Source organism: Chiloscyllium plagiosum, chromosome 16, assembly GCF_004010195.1.
Source record: "Chiloscyllium plagiosum isolate BGI_BamShark_2017 chromosome 16, ASM401019v2, whole genome shotgun sequence".
In the NCBI taxonomy this organism is placed as follows: Eukaryota; Metazoa; Chordata; class Chondrichthyes; order Orectolobiformes; family Hemiscylliidae; genus Chiloscyllium; species Chiloscyllium plagiosum.
In genome coordinates, this window is record NC_057725.1 from 34,206,861 (window position 1) to 34,227,580 (window position 20,720).

Sequence of the window (20,720 nt, forward strand, 5' to 3'; positions counted from 1 at the left end):
TCAGTCAGGGTTCTGCTCTTAACTTTTATATGACCTGGACTAGAAAGTGCATCAGTATGGACATGGATAAGCACGGTAGTTTAATGTCTGCCAATGCACATTCACACTTAATAAAAGACTTTTGGGGAAGAAAATTACCAGTGGGAGGTTGGTGTTTATTGAACACTACTGAGGCATGTTAGTGGAGAAAATGAAAATTGAAGAAATTCTGCACTTTTTAAAACCTTAAGTGGGAAAAATTTGGGAGTAGAAGGTGGGCTGATACAGGAAGAATATTAGGACTCATAAATTCCTTTCCCCCACCAACTCAGTAGAGATTGAACTCTTGCGCAAATCAGAGGCTCTGGATTCCAGTCCAGCTCTTTAGCTTGCACCTTATCAAGGCTGGCACTGCAGCGCAGCACTGAGAGAATGCAGCAACTTCAGAGAAACTATCCTACACATGTGTAATTGGGGCATAAAACCTCTTTTATATTAATGGTCTCTTGCTTATGATCCAGTCTTTATGCAATGATACTATCGTTAAACAAGATGGTTGTGATTGTTGGAGGTCAGTCATATCAGCTTCAGGACACCTCTGCAGCAGTTCCTCAGGGTAGTGTCCTAGATTCAACCATCAACAGCTACGTCATCAATGACCTTCCCTTCACCAGGGCTTCAGATGTGGGGATGTTCCCCAATGACTGCATAATGTTTGGCACTATCATTGACTCCTCAGATACTGAAGCAGTCCCTGCCTAAACTCAACAAGATCTGGATAATATCCAGACTTTGGCTGAAAATTGGAAAGTAATTTCATGCCACAGCAATGACCATCTCCAATAAGAGATAAACTAACTACTACCCCTTAACCTTCAATGGCATTATCACTGCTGAAACTCTGATAATCGACATCTGTGGGTTACCACTGACCAGAAACTGAACTGACTTACTATATAAATACTGTGGTTCCAGTTAGAGGCTACCCAAAGCCTGTCCACCACCTATAAGGCACAAATAAAGAGTGTATTGGAATACTCTCCATTTGCTTGGATAAGTGCAGTTCCAACAATACTTAAAAAGCTTGACACTAACCAGGCCTAAGCAGCCCTCTTGATTGGAACTACATCCACATACACCCACTCCCTGAATCCACTGGTGTTCAAGTCAGCAATGTGTACTATCTATAAGCTGTACTGCAGGAATTTGCCAAAGATCCTCAGACACAACCACTATCTTCTGGAGGACAAAGGTAGCAGATACATAGGAATACCATCAACTGCAAGTACACCTCCAAGTCACTCCTGACTTGGAAACATAGCACCCTTCCTTCACTATTACTGTGTCATAATCCTGGAGTTCCCTCCCTAACAGCATGTGGGTGGACTACATGGACTGCAGTGGTTCAAAAAGGCAGTCACCACCACCTTGTCAAGGGCAACTAGAGACGGTCAATAAATATTGGGATTCAGCCAGTGATGTCAACGTCCCACAAGTAAATAAACAAATTTACTCATAGTGATTCAAATTCCCCAGCAGTAGGATCTCAGTTTGTAGTGCTTTGGTTAACCAAACTCAATGGAGAAACTGCAAACCCAAAAAAATCCAAAATATTGAACCCCCAAATGAAGAAAGTCCCAAAAAGATTCAATGGTATTGCTGTGTTTAACATCAATATGAATCAAAATCAACATAATTATATATGAATTAGCAAGCTAATGACCAAACTAAAAGGTACCATACCTTAAATAATCAATGCAACAAAGATATGCAACCATAAACATTTTTCTTGGGCAATGTAACTACACCTTTTCATAATATGCAGTTCTTTATTCACTTGGGGTAGGTCCTATCTGACAACAGCTTTCAACTTAGGGTTTCACAGGTACAATTATCATCTGAAAGGCACATTTCTAAAAATGCTCTCTCCCTTATGTCATGACACACCTGGTGTAACTTTCCAGAGCGTCTTGTCATCCAACGATCAAAATTGTTCATGTTTTGACCATTTCTGTAGGAGGAAAGTTATACACACAGTTTTCCTGGTTTAGACCAAGTTTCCTGAAGAAGGGCTTATGCCCGAAACGTCGATTCTCCTGTTCCCTGGATGCTGCCTGACCTGCTGTGCTTCTCCAGCAACACATTTTCAGCTTAGACCAAGTTTAGTAAGCTCACACTGCACCTCCAAGAACTCCTGTCTCCTTCCCAGACAAACAGAAAAACTAACCTCCTCCTGAGAGTGATTCTAATCCCAAAACTTCTGTGTTCGTTTTTATTTTTTTGCCTGCATGTACGTACTCATCAACTTCACCCTCCAACTCCTCTCCTTGCAGTCCTGTTTTATGTCTACCAACTCCATTGCTTCTTTTTTCACTTTCTTCCTGTCTTTCTTCACTTTCTTCCTGTAGGTACAACTTCCAGAATTCAGCAAGTCACATGGACTTGTACTTCTTATTATCCAATAAAATTACAATTGATCCATTCACAACTGATAAGGTCTTAACTGTTCTTTCCAAATATTATAAAAAAACAAGTGCAAATTCCAGACATTTCAATAAAATTATAGATTTTTAATTACTTTACTTCACCTGGGCGAAATATCATCACAGTAAGGAAGAAGAGACTAAAAATTATGCCTAAACCTTTAATTGTTCAACAAGGAGATCTATGCCTCAGGCATTCCATAGCCAAATATTAAACAGAAAGATCATTTCAAATCATTAGATCATTTCAATTAGAACAGTTAGTGACAATAAGCTAAAATATAAAGTTTGTACAAATAAATTATTTCCAATTTGAAATGAATGGTCTTAAACTTTACAATATAATTTCATACGTTCAATTCATGTTGGATCTGCCATTTACAGCATGACCATTAAATATTGTCAGTGTAAATTTCCATCCACCTCATTGGTTAAAGCCTGTGTATTTTCCTTTTCCAACCAGTTATTCACACTTTAATTATTCACCAATCAAAGCCTTTCTTGCTGAATATACTAGCATCTAGAAAGACAAAGGCAGCAGGTACATAGGAACACCATCACCTGCAAGTTCTCCTCCAATCCACTCACAAACTTGACTTGGAAATATATCAGTATTCCTTCACTGACGCTGGATCAAAATTCTGGAACTCACTCCCCAAGAGCATGGTGGGTCAACTGATAACAGATGGACTGCAGAGGTTCAAGAAGGCAGCTCACCACCACTTTCTCAAGCACAACAGGGACAGGCAATATATGTTGGCCCAGCCAGTGACATCCATGTCCCATGGGAGAATAAAAGAAAGCAAGAATAAGTTCTGCATTACAAGTTCTTACCTTTTACGTAAAAGAGATGTAGAAAATAGATGGCATAAATACAAATAAAAATCAGCAATTCAGGAAAAAAATCATAAATTCCACTTTGCAATTTTTCCAGCAATTTCCATTCATTCTCCTTTCATGTATGTCCATGCCAATAGGGAACATTATTAACTTTGTTATCCTCTCCATACTTCATAGCCCAATTGTCCCAAAAAGAGGCCCAACATTCTGGGCAAAATGTCTACACACTCAATTCCCTGTGAGCAAGCATGATTGTTTTGTAAGGCTGGGTCTGCAGGACCAAACAGTCAGAACTGGAATTCTATTGTAGGGATACCATGGGTTACCGAGGTATGGAGCTAAACTTAATGTGCCCACATCAGGTGCTTTTTCAGTGGGAGAACATGTGAAATAGGTTGGATGGCCAGTCTACCACCCTCCTGCCCCACCCACAGTTGACCCCACCATCCCCAAGACATAATATACTTGTGGGTGGGCACAGAAATTGGCAGTTGCCTGCCATATATAACTGGAAATTAAAGATCAAGTTAACATTGTTGGCATGTCTTATAAACTTGATAATATACTATCCAGGTTTAAATACAGCTGGAGTTGGCAGATCTTTATTTATGGCCTGGCTGAAAAAGGATGGGAATGAATGTGAGATAACACAATTGAATGTTGCCCTGCATGCACTGGGGGTAATACTCCCTGAGATGTCACACCCCTCCTTCTGCACTTCCTCCAATACCTGGCCTATGCCCCCTCCTGGGTTCGTTCTAAAACCCCATGACTTACTTCCTTAGACCACAGGGATCTTCCTTGTATTTCTTCCTGTTTTCAAAACAGCACCCACTATTCAGCTCAGATTGGCCTGCAGCCCCTGGGAACAGTGAGAGATTAGATCCCACTGTTCACCAATTTAGCACAGGGAAGGCTTACTCCAGATGCGTCTGCTTCTAGCTGGTTTTCCCCATTGGGTGGGGGCATGGCACCAGAGGCAAGCAGTCTGGCTTCAATAAAATGCAGTTTTTGGAAGAAAAGGGACACAAATAATTTAAACATGAGGATAAGAATTCCAAGTCAAAGAAAAGCCAACGTGGGTTGGAAAGAATAGGGATTTCAGGTGGTTGGAAACTGGTGCAGGACAGAAAATGAGTGGCTGATGATGGCAGGCCACCTTGGACAGCATTAGACTTTTTGAGCTTGACAAATGCAGAGATGAGATTTTCATCTGCAGATGGGCTGAGGCAACAACAGAGGCAGATAATGTTCCCAAGGTGTCAGTTGGTTGTCTATGATGGAAAGCAAATGGAGTCTCAAAAGCTCAAACCAGTTAAATAGAATGTTGGAGTACAGGAGCAGTCTATTTCAAATTGATACAGTGCTCAAGGAAGAGAATGGAATTGATGGACAAGGGTGCAGATTGAAGACAACGACTCTGGTTTTCAGAAAGCTTCAACTGGAGACAGCTCATCCAGTACTATGTGACAATCAAGCAATGTAACGACCACGAGACAGTGGAGTGGTTGGGAAAATGCCACAGTAAAGGCAAGATGAAGCTGTATGTCCATCAGTACACATGTCATAACAACACAAATCTAATATTAGTTAAGGAAGAATACATTAATAAAATTGTTATTGAGAATAAATAAGGTAAAAATAATCAGGGAGTAGTATAGCAATGTAGTATTTTGTTTACTGTTCTAAAATTATGTTTAACAGCCTGTCAGCAATGCCACAAGAGGCCAACTAGTCTTGTTTTAAGCACTGATATTGTTAGTATTTGAACTATGAAAAAAAGAGAATGAGAACATGCTAATTGATGTTCGAATTAAATGCACAATAAGCACTGGAATTCTAGACGTTGTGCAAATATTTAAAGAAACTTTTGTGGGAAATGTTATTTTGGTTTAATTAAATTAAATAGTTGAATAAAAAACTCATGTTGCAAATGATAGTACAATTTACTGCATTATTTATAGATTTGTTCCCAGTTTGTCATCCGTGGTTCCATTATATTTTATTCTCATGAGGATAGTTCAAAGCAAAACAAAAGAAGACATGGAGAAAACAGGCATCAGACCTTTGCTTTGCCCGAACCTAATAGAGTTTACAGAAGTCAAAATCTAGTAATATTGATGCAGTTTTACCTGTATGTACATTCCTACCATCCCAGAATAAAGTAAAGAAAATCTACTGAGCATCATTTTCTTTGAATAATGGTGCCAGATTGACCTCCATTGACCACTTCAACCTCAGCTTGAGACTGATTCACAGCAACAAGGTTAACGGGAATAACTGGCAGGTAAAAATAAACAAAATCCAAAACACATTGGGCTCAATTGAGATGATCACATATAGAGGGATTGTTTTATCTGCAAAGATTGTGATTTTACAAATCAGAATTTGGAAGAATGAAAGACAATATCATTGAAACATAGAGAATTCTGAAGAGATTTGACAGGGTACACACTGAGGAGATGTTTCCTCTCATGGGACAGTCTAGGACCACAGGCCACAGGCTCAGAATTAAGTGGGGCCAATTTAAGACTGAGATGAGGAGGAATGTTTCCTCTCAGAGGGTTGTAAATCTTTGGAACTCCTTATCACAGAGAGCTGTGGGGGCAGAGCCCTTGTGTATATTTCAGGCTGAATTAGAGAGATTCATGTTCAGGAGGGGAATCCAGGTTATGGAGAAAGGGCAGAAAAGTGTAAGAAGTATCAGATCAGCCATGACCCTATTGAATGGCAGGGCAGGCTCGAGGGGCTGAATGACCTATTCCTGTTCCTATTTCATATGGAATCTGACATTTTTGAGGGAAGTGAGTTGCATCAAGTGTTTTTGGGGTTTTTCACTCTAAGGCCAGTGGATTTCTCACCACATCTTACCAAATATGCCTCATTAACTTCCCGCACCTATGGCATCCTTCTTGTCCAATTCTAGCCTCATTTTATCAAACGTCATTCCAGAAACATCGTGTCATGCACCGGACAGCCTAGAGTTGACCACTATCCCACTCCTGGATGCCATCTTTAAATATCATTGTGCACTTGGACAAGCCCTATCAGCCCAGAATGGCCCTGGATGTGGTAGACAGGAAGAAATTAGCACCCCTCTTTGTGGACATCGACTTGGAGGCTCAGCCAAACACTGGTGCACAGGCAAGATGTCCTCTTACCACGGAACTAGCAGTGAAGGAATAACATAGACCAGGCCAGTCCAGTCTGAGGTTGCCCTTCTGAGTTGGCACAGTTTTAGCCATCTGGAGGAATGCCCAGCACAGTAGGAAGTAGATTAATGACCTTCTCCATTCTGCCAGTGTAAGCACCCCCATCATCTCTGATACCTCACACTCAGTTTAACTGTGTTACTCTATCTACTTCCCATTAACACTCATGCTCTGCCAAATTCAGTATTTGCCTTTGATTTCGTCCTCACTCAGTGTCACCAATCCAAATCAGCAACATCATACCACTGATTCTGTTCCGCACTACCTATTCACTCTCTCGGGATACCAACCCACCTTCACAGAAAGTAACAGATCTGTCAGCCACTTTCAACTCCTGAAATACCTGCCTCTCTCATTCCAGGATGAAAACAGCCTACAATAGGGCAGAAAATGTCAGATCAGGGAGTGGATTGGCTAACATTCAGCTCTTCATCCTTTTCTTTGGAGAGCATCCTATCTCTGACTGACCTGAGCAGCTGACTCACCATATCCAAGCCCCTGAACTGGTGTCGGAGGCAACTGTTAATTTACTGTGCTGGCATTCCCTGAGAAAAGGTGCTTCTTGACATGACTGAGACCTTCATATCAAGAATACTCAATGACTAGCTTGCTCGATATGATTTGCTAATTCAGAGGCTAAAGGTTTATAAGGTGATTTGTAGCATTAATGGGGTGTTTAAAAATTAATAAGACATTGGGCAGCACGGTGGCTCAATGGTTAGTGCTGCTGTCTCACAGCACCAGGGACCCAGGTTCAATTCCTCCCTTGGGTGACTATCTGTGTGGAGTTTGCACACTCTCCTCCTGACTGCATAGGTTTCCATTGGGTGCTCCAGTCTCCTTCCACTATCCAAAGATGTATAGGCTCGGTGAATTGGCTATGCTAAATTACCCATAGTGTTCAGGGATACGTAGGTTAGGTGTGTTAGCCATGGAAAATGCAGGGTTACAGGTAAAGGTAGGGGGATGGGTCTGGGTTGGAGGGTCAGTGTGGACTTTAGGGCTGAATGGCCTGGAGGGATTCTATGATTCTATAAGCTACAATCCTTCTTAACTTGTTGCTGCCTCACTGCTCGGCAACTGCATGAAAAATGCTGCAAGTTACTCCAGCTCTCAAGATAGGCCCCAGCAGATTTCTTGTGTAATTCTGCCACAAATCTCACCATCATCCACATTGCTCGGGCCCCTATAGGATTCCACCCATCATGTTTGGTCTACAACCAGTGAAGTGGTTGGACTAATTCTGTATTTTGGGAACCAAACTTTCAGAATAAATTAGAGGTTATCTGTGGAAAACAGTACATTGCTTTTGGTGCATTTCATAATTGAGACCAATGTAAATTTGATTAATGGTACACTGATGTCTCAATTTGAGAGAGAATTCATCCACGCAGGAAATGCATTCAGGTGAGACTGGCAAAATATGGAAACTATGAGAAGAGTCCTACTGCTGCGAAGTAATTTATCACCAATTCAATCGTGGCAGATTCAAGACTAGATTCCTCATTTGCCCTTTCAGGTATGGACAACATCAGGGCACCTCAACTATTCAAACAAAACTCCAAATATACAGCTCGAAGACACAAAAGTACCACTATCCATCTCACAACTGAACATCTTATCGTTGGGTCCAATTTCAATTCTGTTTCAGTGGCTGATAGTTGACTGAGTTGAAGTCTCAGCCATTATTTTTACAGAGGGGGAGAAATCTAAAGACACAAAATAAAAGTAATAAACCTTTTGCTAAGGAAAAGAATAAGCACAGACAGGATGCGCCAAGCGGCCTCCTTCTGTGCTGTAAACCTTTATAACTTGATATATCTTGATTTCTCTGTTAATGACAACATACTTGTAAAAGGTTGCAATGTTTTAAATCAAAGCATAGTAATTGTCAGCAGGTTGGACATCTTAAATTAGCATGACAATAAAATTATTTGAGCAGCCACCAACACAAAGTGAGAATGAAATTTCCATCTCAAACCACAAAAGATATATTCTTAAAGGTGCTGACATGCTATTGACCCATGAAGTTGATCTTGACCTCCCTGACTCATTGCCAAATTGTGTTCCATAAACCACAACTCACATTTATTTCAGGAGGCATTACTCATCTTGACAGTTTGGGTCTTTGGATAGTTTTCATCCAATGCTGGGTTTATACAGGAGATAACATTAGCAAATAAAGCTGACAGAAGAACAGTTCAGTATTCCATCGTTATACAATATACAATTCTTAAAAGTAAAGCTTGATATTCACTTTTCCACAATACCCTGAGTTACATCACCTTCTGTCCTATTCCTTTCAACCACGGTGGTATCCTCCCCTCTTGACATCTGGCTCCTGGCCCTACAAACTATGTTTCCCATCAGACAAAAATCTTGTGCTTTGGAAACTGCAAACACAATGGATCATTTATAGACAGCAAAGATCAAAGAAGCTAAAAAGACACGGAACACATTTTTTAAAAAGTATTTAATTCTATTTGGAGTTTGGTGTCTGGATGGAATAATATTTCATTATAGTGTAATGGCAACAATATTCTAAGCATGTTTGTTCATTGTTTAGTCAGAAGCACTCACATTTCTCTCCATACAGTGATTAACTTTTATTTGTATTCACACACACAGTTGGAGCACACTTTCATTCAAAATTCACTAATGGATGGAGCCAATGGGCTGGACGGCCTCCTTTTGTCCAAGAAATACTTTTGTTTCTTTCAATGTAAAATATGGTTGAGTCATTAGCAACCATTTTACACTTCTGCACGAAGTCAAGATATTCCCTACTTGCTTCTAGAATGTTTTCTTTAAAAAAAAACCTGGTTTCTTGTCAGGTGACTGACCTTTCTCTTTTGTTGCATTTCCCCAATGCTGCTTACAATCCACTTAGTACAGCCACATTCTGTACCTAATGCAAAGAACCCTGTTAAACACTCCTGACAAGAAAATGAAGTATATTGCTGAACAGGTTGTCTGCTTACAGAAGCTGTGTGTATTTTATTTCTTGTTTTTAAAAATGTGTTGCTGGAAAAGCGCAGCAGGTCGGGCGAATGCCCGAAATGTCGATTCTTCTGCTCCTTTGATGCTGCCTGACCTGCTGCGCTTTTCCAGCAACACATTTTTAAGCTCTGATCTCCAGCATCTGCAGTCCTCATTTTCTCTTATTTTATTTCTTGTTGCCTGTCTCACTTTCTCTCTCCCTGCACAATACATCAGGAAGAATTCTGCTATCAGTTGAGACAGCAGGGTATTAATTCTGTCTTGCTGGCAAGCTGCCCAACTATGTACCTTCCCATTGAGGCACTACCACAGAATACGAACCTTGGGCAGTTCTAGAGGGACAGTGAGCTCAGGTTATCTTCTACTAGCACAGTCTCTTTCCTCCAAAGTAAACAATTCCCACTAACAGTAATGCAAACTGCCATTGCTCACAAAGGCTCCAGGAGTCCTGAGAATTATGACAAAACCCTTATTCAGACCTCATTCAATTTTGCTAACAGCTATATTCCACACTAATTAAAACTTTTTAATAAATACATTTCTTGGTCTGTTCCCTCAGTAGATAATAATTCTGAACTCAGTGGACTAAATTTAAATATATAAAAGGAAAAGGTCAAAAATCTTTTGACTTTTTTTTAAATGGATGCATTCCAGAAAGTCACTGATCCCGGAAACCTAATTTGGATTTCTATATATAATTGGCTCAATTTAGTATGATATCATTCTCAAAATAACTTATAAGTTCAAGCATAAGTGGTTCTATTTCTATTTAATTCACTCTGAGGTGTTGTCGCTTTATTTCCCTCAGCATCCATATGCAATCACAGAGACAAAAGCTTTTCACTTATTATATACCTGTATTCCAAGACACAAGTTCATCTTTAAACTAACTGCAATGCTATTACTTGATACTTTTTGGTTAATGTTCCCATTCTGTTCACTAACATTATTTCTACTATTGCAGTTAGGTTTAAGGTGACTCCTAGACAAAATTGTCCTTGATCTTAAGACTTTGGACTGCTGTTCTTTTCATAAAATAATTTCAAATGTGCCCTGTCTGACTACAAACATGCTTAATAATAATCATTAGCATAGGTGAATATACTTTCTGAACCACTTTGAGTGATTGTGTGTGTACTCTAAATCAATGGTAAATACATTCAGAATTTAGATTTAAGCTGTGATTTTAACTCTGCCTACTAGCAGAAGCTGGATGCTTAGTATTGTATTCAATTATTCGATTTTTTTGATGTTTCATTGTGTGTGTGTGGTATCTATTCTCTCCTATTTGTCAAGACGAGGTGAGCTAATTGAGAAAAAGAAACTAAACTGAAAGCAGGAAGCTGTAAGCTGGAAAGAGTAATCAGTTTAAAAGCATCGTAAATAAAACTCCTATTTAGACACAGAAATTGCTGTTATCTCTGCATATCTCTAAGACATAAACCATTTTCATAGATTTTACTTTAAACTTGAAGACCTGATTGGATAGTAGATTTACATGATCAATGACACTTTCTAAAACCAACAAAATCCTTTATTTCCTAAATTTGTTCTATTTAAGGGGTTCATAACAATTCTGCCAGATATGCAAACTTTGGTTGCTAATTGTGATGTGTACCCTAATACCAAAGGGGGTGTAACAGCACAAATGTCTTAAAGCAGATGATATAATTGAGTGAATCAATTGACCACTGTGGATTTGGAACCCAGTCACTGTGTATACGTTGGCAAACTTAATCTATGTGTCATCCTTCAGAAAGCCAACAAAACAATTGTTCCAGATATTATCTATTTTACATGATCCAAGAACCATCAGCATATTTCATAAATATATTAGTTTTCATGAAGCTCTACATACAATGAAGCTATATTTAAATGTCACTAGGGAAGCAAAATTGGTATGATACAGCTTTTGTTACTCACAAAGGTGTTTTCTGGTATTGCAGTATCACCTTCTGTCTAAGTTCAGCACCTATCACATTTCAGAGGATCATTTTGTTGGTCTTGTCATGCATTGAGGGGATACCCTCAATGTCGATGGAAAAGACAGAGTTGCACACAATCAGCAGTTCTCACTTCAGTTGAACACAATTTGATACTCCACATCTGCATTGTCCTTGACTGATTTCTTATGGTACAGAGTGACAGCAGCTGAAGTAACAGCTACTGTATGTATGCAAAGATTGCTTAGTCACATCTATAACTCGTGTGAGAAGTTGCACAGTTGGAACTTACAATTACAGAGTAAACACCATTGAAATGTTAAAGGTGAAGACAGCATCTCTGCCAATCCTTACACATTCTAACCCACATTCTGAACCATATGTTGCAAACAAAAATATCAAGAAATGTGAAAGTAGCTGTACTCTCACTGTGGATTGAAGGAAGGAAATGACAATTATTTGTACATCATGAGCATTGTTGGGAATTGCAAAACTGCTTTCAAAAATTGGGAAATTCTATTTTGCATCTACACCATGAACATTGGCACGTGTATCTCTATGGTGGCAAATTCAATTTCTGCAACAATCACCGAGTGCTGACTATGTTGTGAGCTCACCAGAGTACTGGCATTGACCTTTAAAGATCTATAGATGGATTGTCTTCATCAGTACAACTTTGAGGTTGGATATCTCAGAATTTGATGCAGCTGTGTACCTATCATGCTTAGTTGTGTTGTTATCTCATACAGTATTAGCAACAGAGAAGCTATTGAACACTATGGTTGCAGTGATTCCTGATATGACTGTATCTGTTCTTAAACAAGAGGGTTTCAAGGATGAATTCACAACAACCAGCACATTGCAGAAAGTAGGCCAGTACCTAAACCTGTCCTAAGAATTGGAGGAAGAATAGGTTCCACACTAGATTATGAAATGAACTCGCATTATTTAATAACGACTGTACTGCGACGTAGTCAAAATGTTATCCTGAAAATACTATAGCAATGTGAATTGATGTCCTTCATGGGAAAGAGGCAATGTGTTTTTAAGATGAATGATGATCCTGTGATGTGCTCTGGGGGGTCAGCAATAAATTGTGCTATTGAAGAGCTCCTTAGAAACTCCATGTTTGTACACTCAATAAAAAACTTGATAAATTGGGTTCAGGACCATTGCAACTGACCTGGTGGTCACTTAAACTGTGGCAACAATTACAAATAAATATTTTTGGAGGTGAATAGTTTTGTCATCTACTAGCAAATCAATGAAATCACTATCAAATTCTACTGCCACAAATTCAGTCACTGATATTCTACACAGGTTATTTGCAAAATTAGTTTGGCCAGAGATTATCACTGTAAAAGACCACAGTTTCCTGTCAGTTCAGGAAGTTTCTATCAAGAATTCACCATTCTGACATTGCAATACAATCTGAAATCAAATGACTGCTTTGAATGAATCAACAATGTATTCACAAACAGTCTGAGTGGTAGTATGTCAGAGGGGAAAACATCTGAACAATCCACTCATATCCATTTTTTCATATATCGACCTATAGCAGGCACAGTGACTGAAAAGATACCAGCCGAATTCATGATTGGTTAGAATACTTGTATGATACTGACCATCCTTAAATCATAAATGTTATCTAAAGACAATGTCAGTGTGAAAACAGAGGAAATCAAAAAGCAACAAGATGCCACAAAAGCATACTGAAACAAGTGAACACTTGCAAGGGAACCATGATTGGAAATTGGAGATTGGGTGTGCATCACAGGCCAAATCATGACCATAAACTGACATCAAAACAGATCAAGCAGTTGCTTGGTTCCATTGTTTGTCTGTAAGATGACAACACAAATTGGAATGCAAGTCATTTGACTGTGAATAGACCAGGATAATTTTGAGGACGGCGATTATGAGGATACATTTCTCTTTCCAATGTGTGACCATATGTTATCAACTGCATAACTGAGCTTATCACATAGAACCACACCTCAAGTTCCTAAATCTATGTGCCATCATGAATAACATTCATATCTCAAAAACTACTTTTGTGCTTAAAGAAAAAAAACACAACTCTTAAGAAATGATTAGATGTAGAAATATTTGTTGTTTACAATGACTTGATTTAAGATAAAGTTCTTTAGTTTTACAAGGGGTGGCAAGATTTAGCATTTAGTTTATGGGTTGATTAGGTGCATCTGTTGACTTTACTGTGTGTTACTGGCCAACCAAGGTGTGATAACAAACTGAAAGCAGTGCATTAAGATGTACAGGTCTCAAGATTGCGAAGTCAGAGGAATTTTACAGTCACTTCCATTCCCTCCATCTAATATCTGCTGTACATTAAAATGGGATGTTTGGACACTGGGACAAAATGCAAGTTAATATAAAATGTGTCTAAGACATCAAAATTAGGAAGTCTTTGTGTTATTGTAACAATAATTTTATATCCTGGAGTATCCTCTGCATTAATAACCAATGACACATATGGCACTGCATGAGTTACTCTGAGTGAGCCTGATACAAAGGTTATGCACTCAGGTGCAGTCATGGTGAAAATATTCCATTCAAGTTTACGATGGTTATAAAAAGAAGTCTAACCATACAGAAAACACAAGTGGACACACATGTTATTGTCCAAGACATTGAATAAAAAAAGAAACACCTTCCCTGCACCCTACTAACATAAGGGATATCTAGCCTAATCCCTCTAATTACTACAGAATTAATTTAGTTACATTAGTTTAACTAGTTGTTCTCCATTATGTGTTGAAAAGTTTTTTTTCTTCGGAATATTATTGTCCCCCGAGAGTCAGGCAACGGTTCAAATTGACGACATACCTTTGATCTCACCAAGTATTTCCCCTGTATTGAGTCCAGCCATCTTCTCTTTCCAGTCCTTTGAGAGAAACTTCTCAACACAAGATGATTCTGTGGAGAGAAAAATAAAAATCACATGAAATAAATCAAAACTACTGCCCAACGAAAATATACTGATCCTTTCATGGAATTACTTTTCATTGGCGTCTGTATTAATGAATAGCATGCACATTGTCCGAACATAATCACCATTTATTACCAATTAGTTACTAAACAGCAACTCCCCAAATTCCATTGATAATTGCCAAAATGTTTATTCAGTTTGGCCCCATGTGAACCATAAGTTTAAGGGCCCACAAAGCAAAGCAGCCTTTAGTTCACACTAGTAGACAATCACATGGTTGTTGGTATGAAACAGAACACTTGGTGTTTTATGTTTAAAGCAGAATGCTTAGACAGAGTAGAGCAGGTTTACTAGAGCTGAAGGACATGTTCCCAATTTTGGAAGCACAAATCAAAACTATTCCCTTCCACAGAACTAATAACTTCAGTTGTTGGTAAAGTGTTGGAAAAGGTTATTAGAGATAGTATTTATAATCATCTAGAACAGAATAATTTGATTAGGGATAGTCAGCACGATTTTGTGAAGGGTAAGTCGTGCCTCACAAACCTTATTGAGTTCTTTGAGAAGGTGACCAAACAGGTAGATGAGAGTAAACCAGTTGATGTAGTGTATATGGATTTCAGCATGGTGCTCAATAAGATTCCCCACAGTAAGCTATTGTACAAAATGCAGAGGAATGGGATTGTGGGAGATATAGCAGTTTGGATAAGTAATTGGCTTGCTGAAAGAAGACAGAGGGTGTGTTTGATGGGAAATGTTCATCCTGAAGTCCAGTTACCAGTGGTGTACCATAAGGGTCGGTGTTTGGTCCACTGCTGTTTGTCATTTTTATAAACAACCTGGATGAGGGCGTAGAAGGGTGGGTTAGTAAATTTGCAGACGACACTAAGGTCGGTAGAGTTGTGGATAGTGATGAAGGATGTTGTAGGTTACAGAGAGACATAGATAAGCTGCAGAGCTGGGCTGAGAGGTGGCAAATGGAGTTTAATGTGGACAAGTATGAGGTGATTCACTTTGGTCGGAGTAACCAGAATGCAAATTACTGGGCTAATGGTAAGATTCTTGGTAGTGTAGATGAGCAGAGAGATCTCGATGTCCAGGTACACAGATCCTTGAAAGTTGCCACCCAAATTGACAGGGTTGTTAAGAAGGCATACAGTGTTTTAGCTTTTATTAATAGAGGGATCAAGTTCCAGAACCATGAGGTTATGCTACAGCTGTACAAAACTCTAGTGCGGCCGCACTTGGAATATTGTGTACAGTCTGGTCACCACATTATAAGAAGGATGTGGAAGCTTTGGAAAGGGTGCAGAGGAGATTTACTAGGATGTTGCCTGGTATGGAGGGAAGGTCTTATGAGGAAAGGCTGAGGGACTTGAGGCTGTTTTTGTTAGAGAGAAGATGGTGGAGAGATGACTTAATAGAGACATATAAGATAATCAGAGTGTTAGATAGGATGGACAAGGAGAGCCTTTTTCCAAGAATGGTGACGGCGAGCACAAGGGGGCATAGCTTTAAATTGAGGGGTGATAGATATAGGACAGATGTCAGAGGTAGTTTCTTTACTCAGAGAGTAGTAAGGGTATGGAATGCTTTGCCTGCAATAGTAGTAGATTTGCGAACTTTAAGTACATTTAAGTCGTCATTGGACAAGCATATGGATGTACATGGAATAGTGTCGGTTAGATGGGCTTCAAATTGGTATGACAGGTTGGGGCAACATCGAGGGCCGAAGGGCCTGTACTGCGCTGTAATGTTCTCTGTTAGATGTTCTATTAACCCTCATCTAAATAGGCAAACAAACTTTACGTCTTCTAGCTGTTGTGTTTGAAACATGCCATGATTCAGCCATCAAAGTGAAAAATATCATTCACAGTACTTGGTTAGAAAATATTGTCCTGTGAGCTGCTGGTTGAAGCTGTATTATTTTGCAAATTAAATCCCATGAGGGTTTTCTTTTCTCATTCATCATCAGTTTCTATTTCCTATGCCAAAATAGCTCCCAATCCAGCAAGTTAATTTGCCATTAATTCGATAAGCTCTGGTCATTTCTGGACATTGAGTATGGAGAACTTCATAAACATGCCCTTAGAAAATCCAAGTAAAGTGCACCTACTCATTTACCTGCTCAAAGAATTCCAGTGAATTTGTGGGGCATGAAGTGTTGCCACTAAATTCATGACGACAATTTCTAATCGCTCCTTTATTCTTTTACGTGAACATTGATAGCATCTCATAAAATTCTTTCAACCATTTTTCCCATTATGAACATTAAGTGAACTTGTTTCTAATCTGTCAATTCATCTCTTGCTTTCTTTTATATTCGGAATTTCATTTACTATCCTAAACTACAGTTTCTGCATGCGTACATCGAGAGACTGCAAAAACATGAACGAGGATCCAGTAATTTTCATAATGATTCTTAAATGCATCCCTTTGACTCCAGGCACCCTGTATGCATGTAAGTCTTTGAGGTTCTTTATTACCCATTGTTGTGATAGTAGTAAAAATAGACTATACATTTTCAACATACAGTATCTCATTTTCAGCTCATTGACCTTTTGTGTACTAAATATTTAAGGAAAGAAAATGACATAAGATGGCCACAGTGATCACCTGATCACCAGTTAAGTCAGCTCATGAACCAAACAATAAGCAAGTCTCAGTCTGAGTTTAAATAAATGTCATTAAAATAGCTGGAACCCAGTCACCTAGATATGTATCGCTTGATTGATTTTTTTGGAAGTTTGAAATAATCGGATGGAAAACAGGGAAGCCAGAGGCAGGAAATTGCAAATGAACTCTACTTCAGAGAACCGATATTGCAAATGAGTAGCAACTTTCATAATAGCAAAATACTGCAGATGCGAGAAATCGAAAACAAACACAGAAAATTCTGGAAAAACTCAGCAGTTCTGGTAGTATGGGTGGACATGAAACAGTTGTTGTTTCAAAACATGACAACTCTGCTTTAGTTCTGAAGAATCAATACATTAACTCTATTTTTCTCTCTCCATACATGCTGCCAGGCCTGCTGAGTTTCTCCAGTATTTTCTGAGGAGTACTCTTTATGAATGAACTTGGTACTCAACAGTGAATACAGTTGCACTTGACTGTATTGACCTCATATTTGTCCATGCACTGACTTCCTCACAGGATAAAGAATAGCAACAGTGTCTCTTGGCTCATTTTCCAAACTCCTGAGCCTCTTCAAATACTCCATCTCCAACTACAAGTAAGTGTTTCTTGTTTAAAAATATTTGGCTTTTAGATTTCACTGGACTTCCTCAGTGAGCTGGAATAATTTTGACTTCGTTATTTTTTTCCTAGCGATAGATTTTGTTTCTTTAAGGAAATTATCCAACCATAAAATTATTTTTTCTCTGTCATATTGCTTTCTAGTTTAACTTACACTTTAATCCTCCATATTTATGTTTCATGGTAACAATTTGCAAAGCCTATTGTTCACCATTCATTTGTTCCAGTTGAGGTTTTTATTAATTTTAGCAAAATTAGGGTGTTATCACCAAAACATTTGAGTCAAATTTAACACTTAACACCTCATCAAAGTCTATAGTTGAATTGTGGACAGAGTCCAGTTTTTGAATGTTATGTCATAGGCTCAACTAAGGTTTGAGTAAAGTAGTAATTGCCATTAGAAAGATAAAACCCCGGCTTAATACATAGCAGATCTGAATCGCTTCTGAAGTAACATATTCACTTAATTAATCTAAAGTGTTGGAATTCGAATAGTTATAGAAACCTGGAGCACTTGGAAAATAATGTTGAGAAAGTCAACTTTCTGAGGTGTAGGCAAATGAATCTTAAAAAAATCAACATTTCATGTGAGAGATATTTTCTGATCTTGGTTCGTTTTCTGCTTTAAGAGTTTGTCTTTGCACAGCCATCCTATTTCCACTAAAATTGAAAGCATTAGATTTGGCATGTCATTTTATGTCATGTGAGCAGGGAAGACACTTTACAGAAAAATATCAGAGATTATATTTTTCTAATAAAAATATTTAGCCCTTCAATTTTGAGGAAAAAAGCACTATCATCCAGAAAGAAGGAAAATAATATTGTTTGGATCATTCTGTCTCTGTCACCTTATTGATGCAGTTTGTAGTTTATTCAAAGAGGACAAGTTATCTCAGGCTGACAGCTTTAGAAAGGTGGATCAGAAGACTGTCTGCACTGATAAGCAACACTACAAAGCAAACGTAAAAGCAAGCTCTAGGTAAAAGATGACATGAAGTACACACTATTGGTATCCAGCAATGAAAACAATTAACATCTTCTCCCTCTGTAATGAATCAGGCCAGGAATTGCTGGAATGCCGTTTTCTGTCGCAACGTCTATGATAAAGAGCATGTTGCTAACAATCAAAGCCCGAGCTCTGAAGCCTTCTTCGAAGCTGGGGGTCAGCTTGTTCTCATCAAGTTGAACTTTTTCTTGTGCAGTCTTGTGTATTTTTATTTGACAGCACAGATCAGTTCTGGGACCCAGACATTGAAAACTAAAGACAGAAGATCAAAGGATGCTTAGCAAGGCTGATGTGCCTCCCCATTAAAAAATACATGCAATATTGCATAAATAAATTGACTCACTGAGTTTTATCCCTGTGGGGTAGCTCTGGTAGGCAGCCTGGGTCTATAAATCTGGAAAAAGCAATATCTGGGAACAATTGTGCTCTGTATAAGTCCCCTCCCATTTTGATCTGAAAGGCTACAGTGTTCAAAGCAAAGGCAACAATCATATTGTGCAGTAAGAACTGGACTGTTCCAGAAACTAGAGAACACAATACTAGTGGATTGGCTTCTTCTTTTGCATTGTTTAATTTGCACATTTACAAAAGTTGTCATAATACCAAAGATATCTCATGCTGTATTTGCTTTTACCCTCCATTTTCAAAAAAATAATGAAAGTCTTTCATTTACAAAATGGGGTTAAGAGGAGAGCTCGGTTACTTAAATTACAGCAAGTTAGGTCTTGTCACTAATCAAGAATATAACATAAAAATACTCAAGGCAGTAGATCTGACATTATTCTGTCATTTGCCATTGTTAATTACCACCTTTGTCCACAAAACAACACTCACTGACCCCCAGAATAAATCATCAGGAAAAGTGTTTCGAGACATTTTCACAGCATAATAAGATGCTCTCTAAAAACAAATCTTTAGTTTCTTCTGCTCTTTCTTTCCAGATGAGTGTCATTATCTATAAAGAGTACCAGGATTAAAAGCAGAGAAGTGAATGGGTTGGTCAAATTGATTGCACCACCTCCCCATATTTTTAACTATAGGTGAGTATCAGCATGAGACTGTCCCTCTCTGTTACATCAGCCTCACTCTAAGACCCTCTGACATTTTGTGCATTAGTTTATGATTTCCTCAAGAATTAAGAGATCAAATAAAGATAATCTGTAACATAATGCTGGATAAAACAGCATACCACACAGGTGGACTTTGAGATCCACCAGACTTTTCAAATTGATCATGATAATTTTCCAAGGTGAAGGTGAAACACCTCAAAGTAAAAGGAGAAATCAACCATTTGTACTCATTACATAAGGACCAGCATTAAGGATTGCAGGATTAATCACCAACATCAAACATGTCATTTCCGGTTGAATCTATGCTTGAAATAAGGAAACCCATTTCTTTCAGTTGCCAATGGTTCATGTTTTGCATGTACTTCAACCGTAGGAGTTCAGCATTCAAAACAGCAAACAATTAAGTGATGCTGAGTATTAGCCACCATGGACTTTTAATAATATTCAAAATCGTAATGGTATTCAATGCTCAACAGCTAGCTTAGTGTTCTATAGTAAGCTCTACCTTGGTACAAATGGCTTCAGCAACCATACAGGCATTATACATGAACAGCAGTGCATAATTTGAGCTGTAAACATGATCTGGCCCAGGCACAGGAACCACAGATGGGATTCTGCAGTCCTCTTTGGAACTGCAGTGATCAATTTATTCCTGGCTTTACAAACTGATCTCTTGTATTCTATTTGAAGAGCTGATAATATGTGGAAAGCTATGGAATCTGAGCACTAATACAATGATCAACTTCTGCACTGGATCCTGATGCCAATATTTGAAGTGATTACTTCAGTTACAATGGAACAAGCTTCATGAGGATATGTTTCAAAATGTTTGACCCTCAATTGAAGTCTCTGTATTAGTGAATTTTCAAACTATTCCATAATTAAAAAAACCTGTCTCAAATAACTGCTTTTAAGAAAAATCTTCATTGTGCCCAGGTTCAAAGGAGTGGCACTATACTGCCAGCCTTCCTGTCTTGTT

General features: G+C 38.6%; 1 protein-coding gene across 7 annotated transcripts in view; it reads right to left on the bottom strand.

The window, feature by feature from the left end:
• sox6 (SRY-box transcription factor 6) overlaps nt 1-20,720 on the bottom strand; it is a 411,688-nt gene that overhangs the window by 161,328 nt on the left and 229,640 nt on the right. For all 7 annotated transcript variants that reach the window (XM_043705793.1, XM_043705792.1, XM_043705791.1 and 4 more), the window contains one exon: nt 14,305-14,394. In XM_043705793.1, the coding sequence (XP_043561728.1) occupies nt 14,305-14,394 (90 nt within the window). The remainder of the gene's footprint in view (nt 1-14,304; nt 14,395-20,720) is intronic.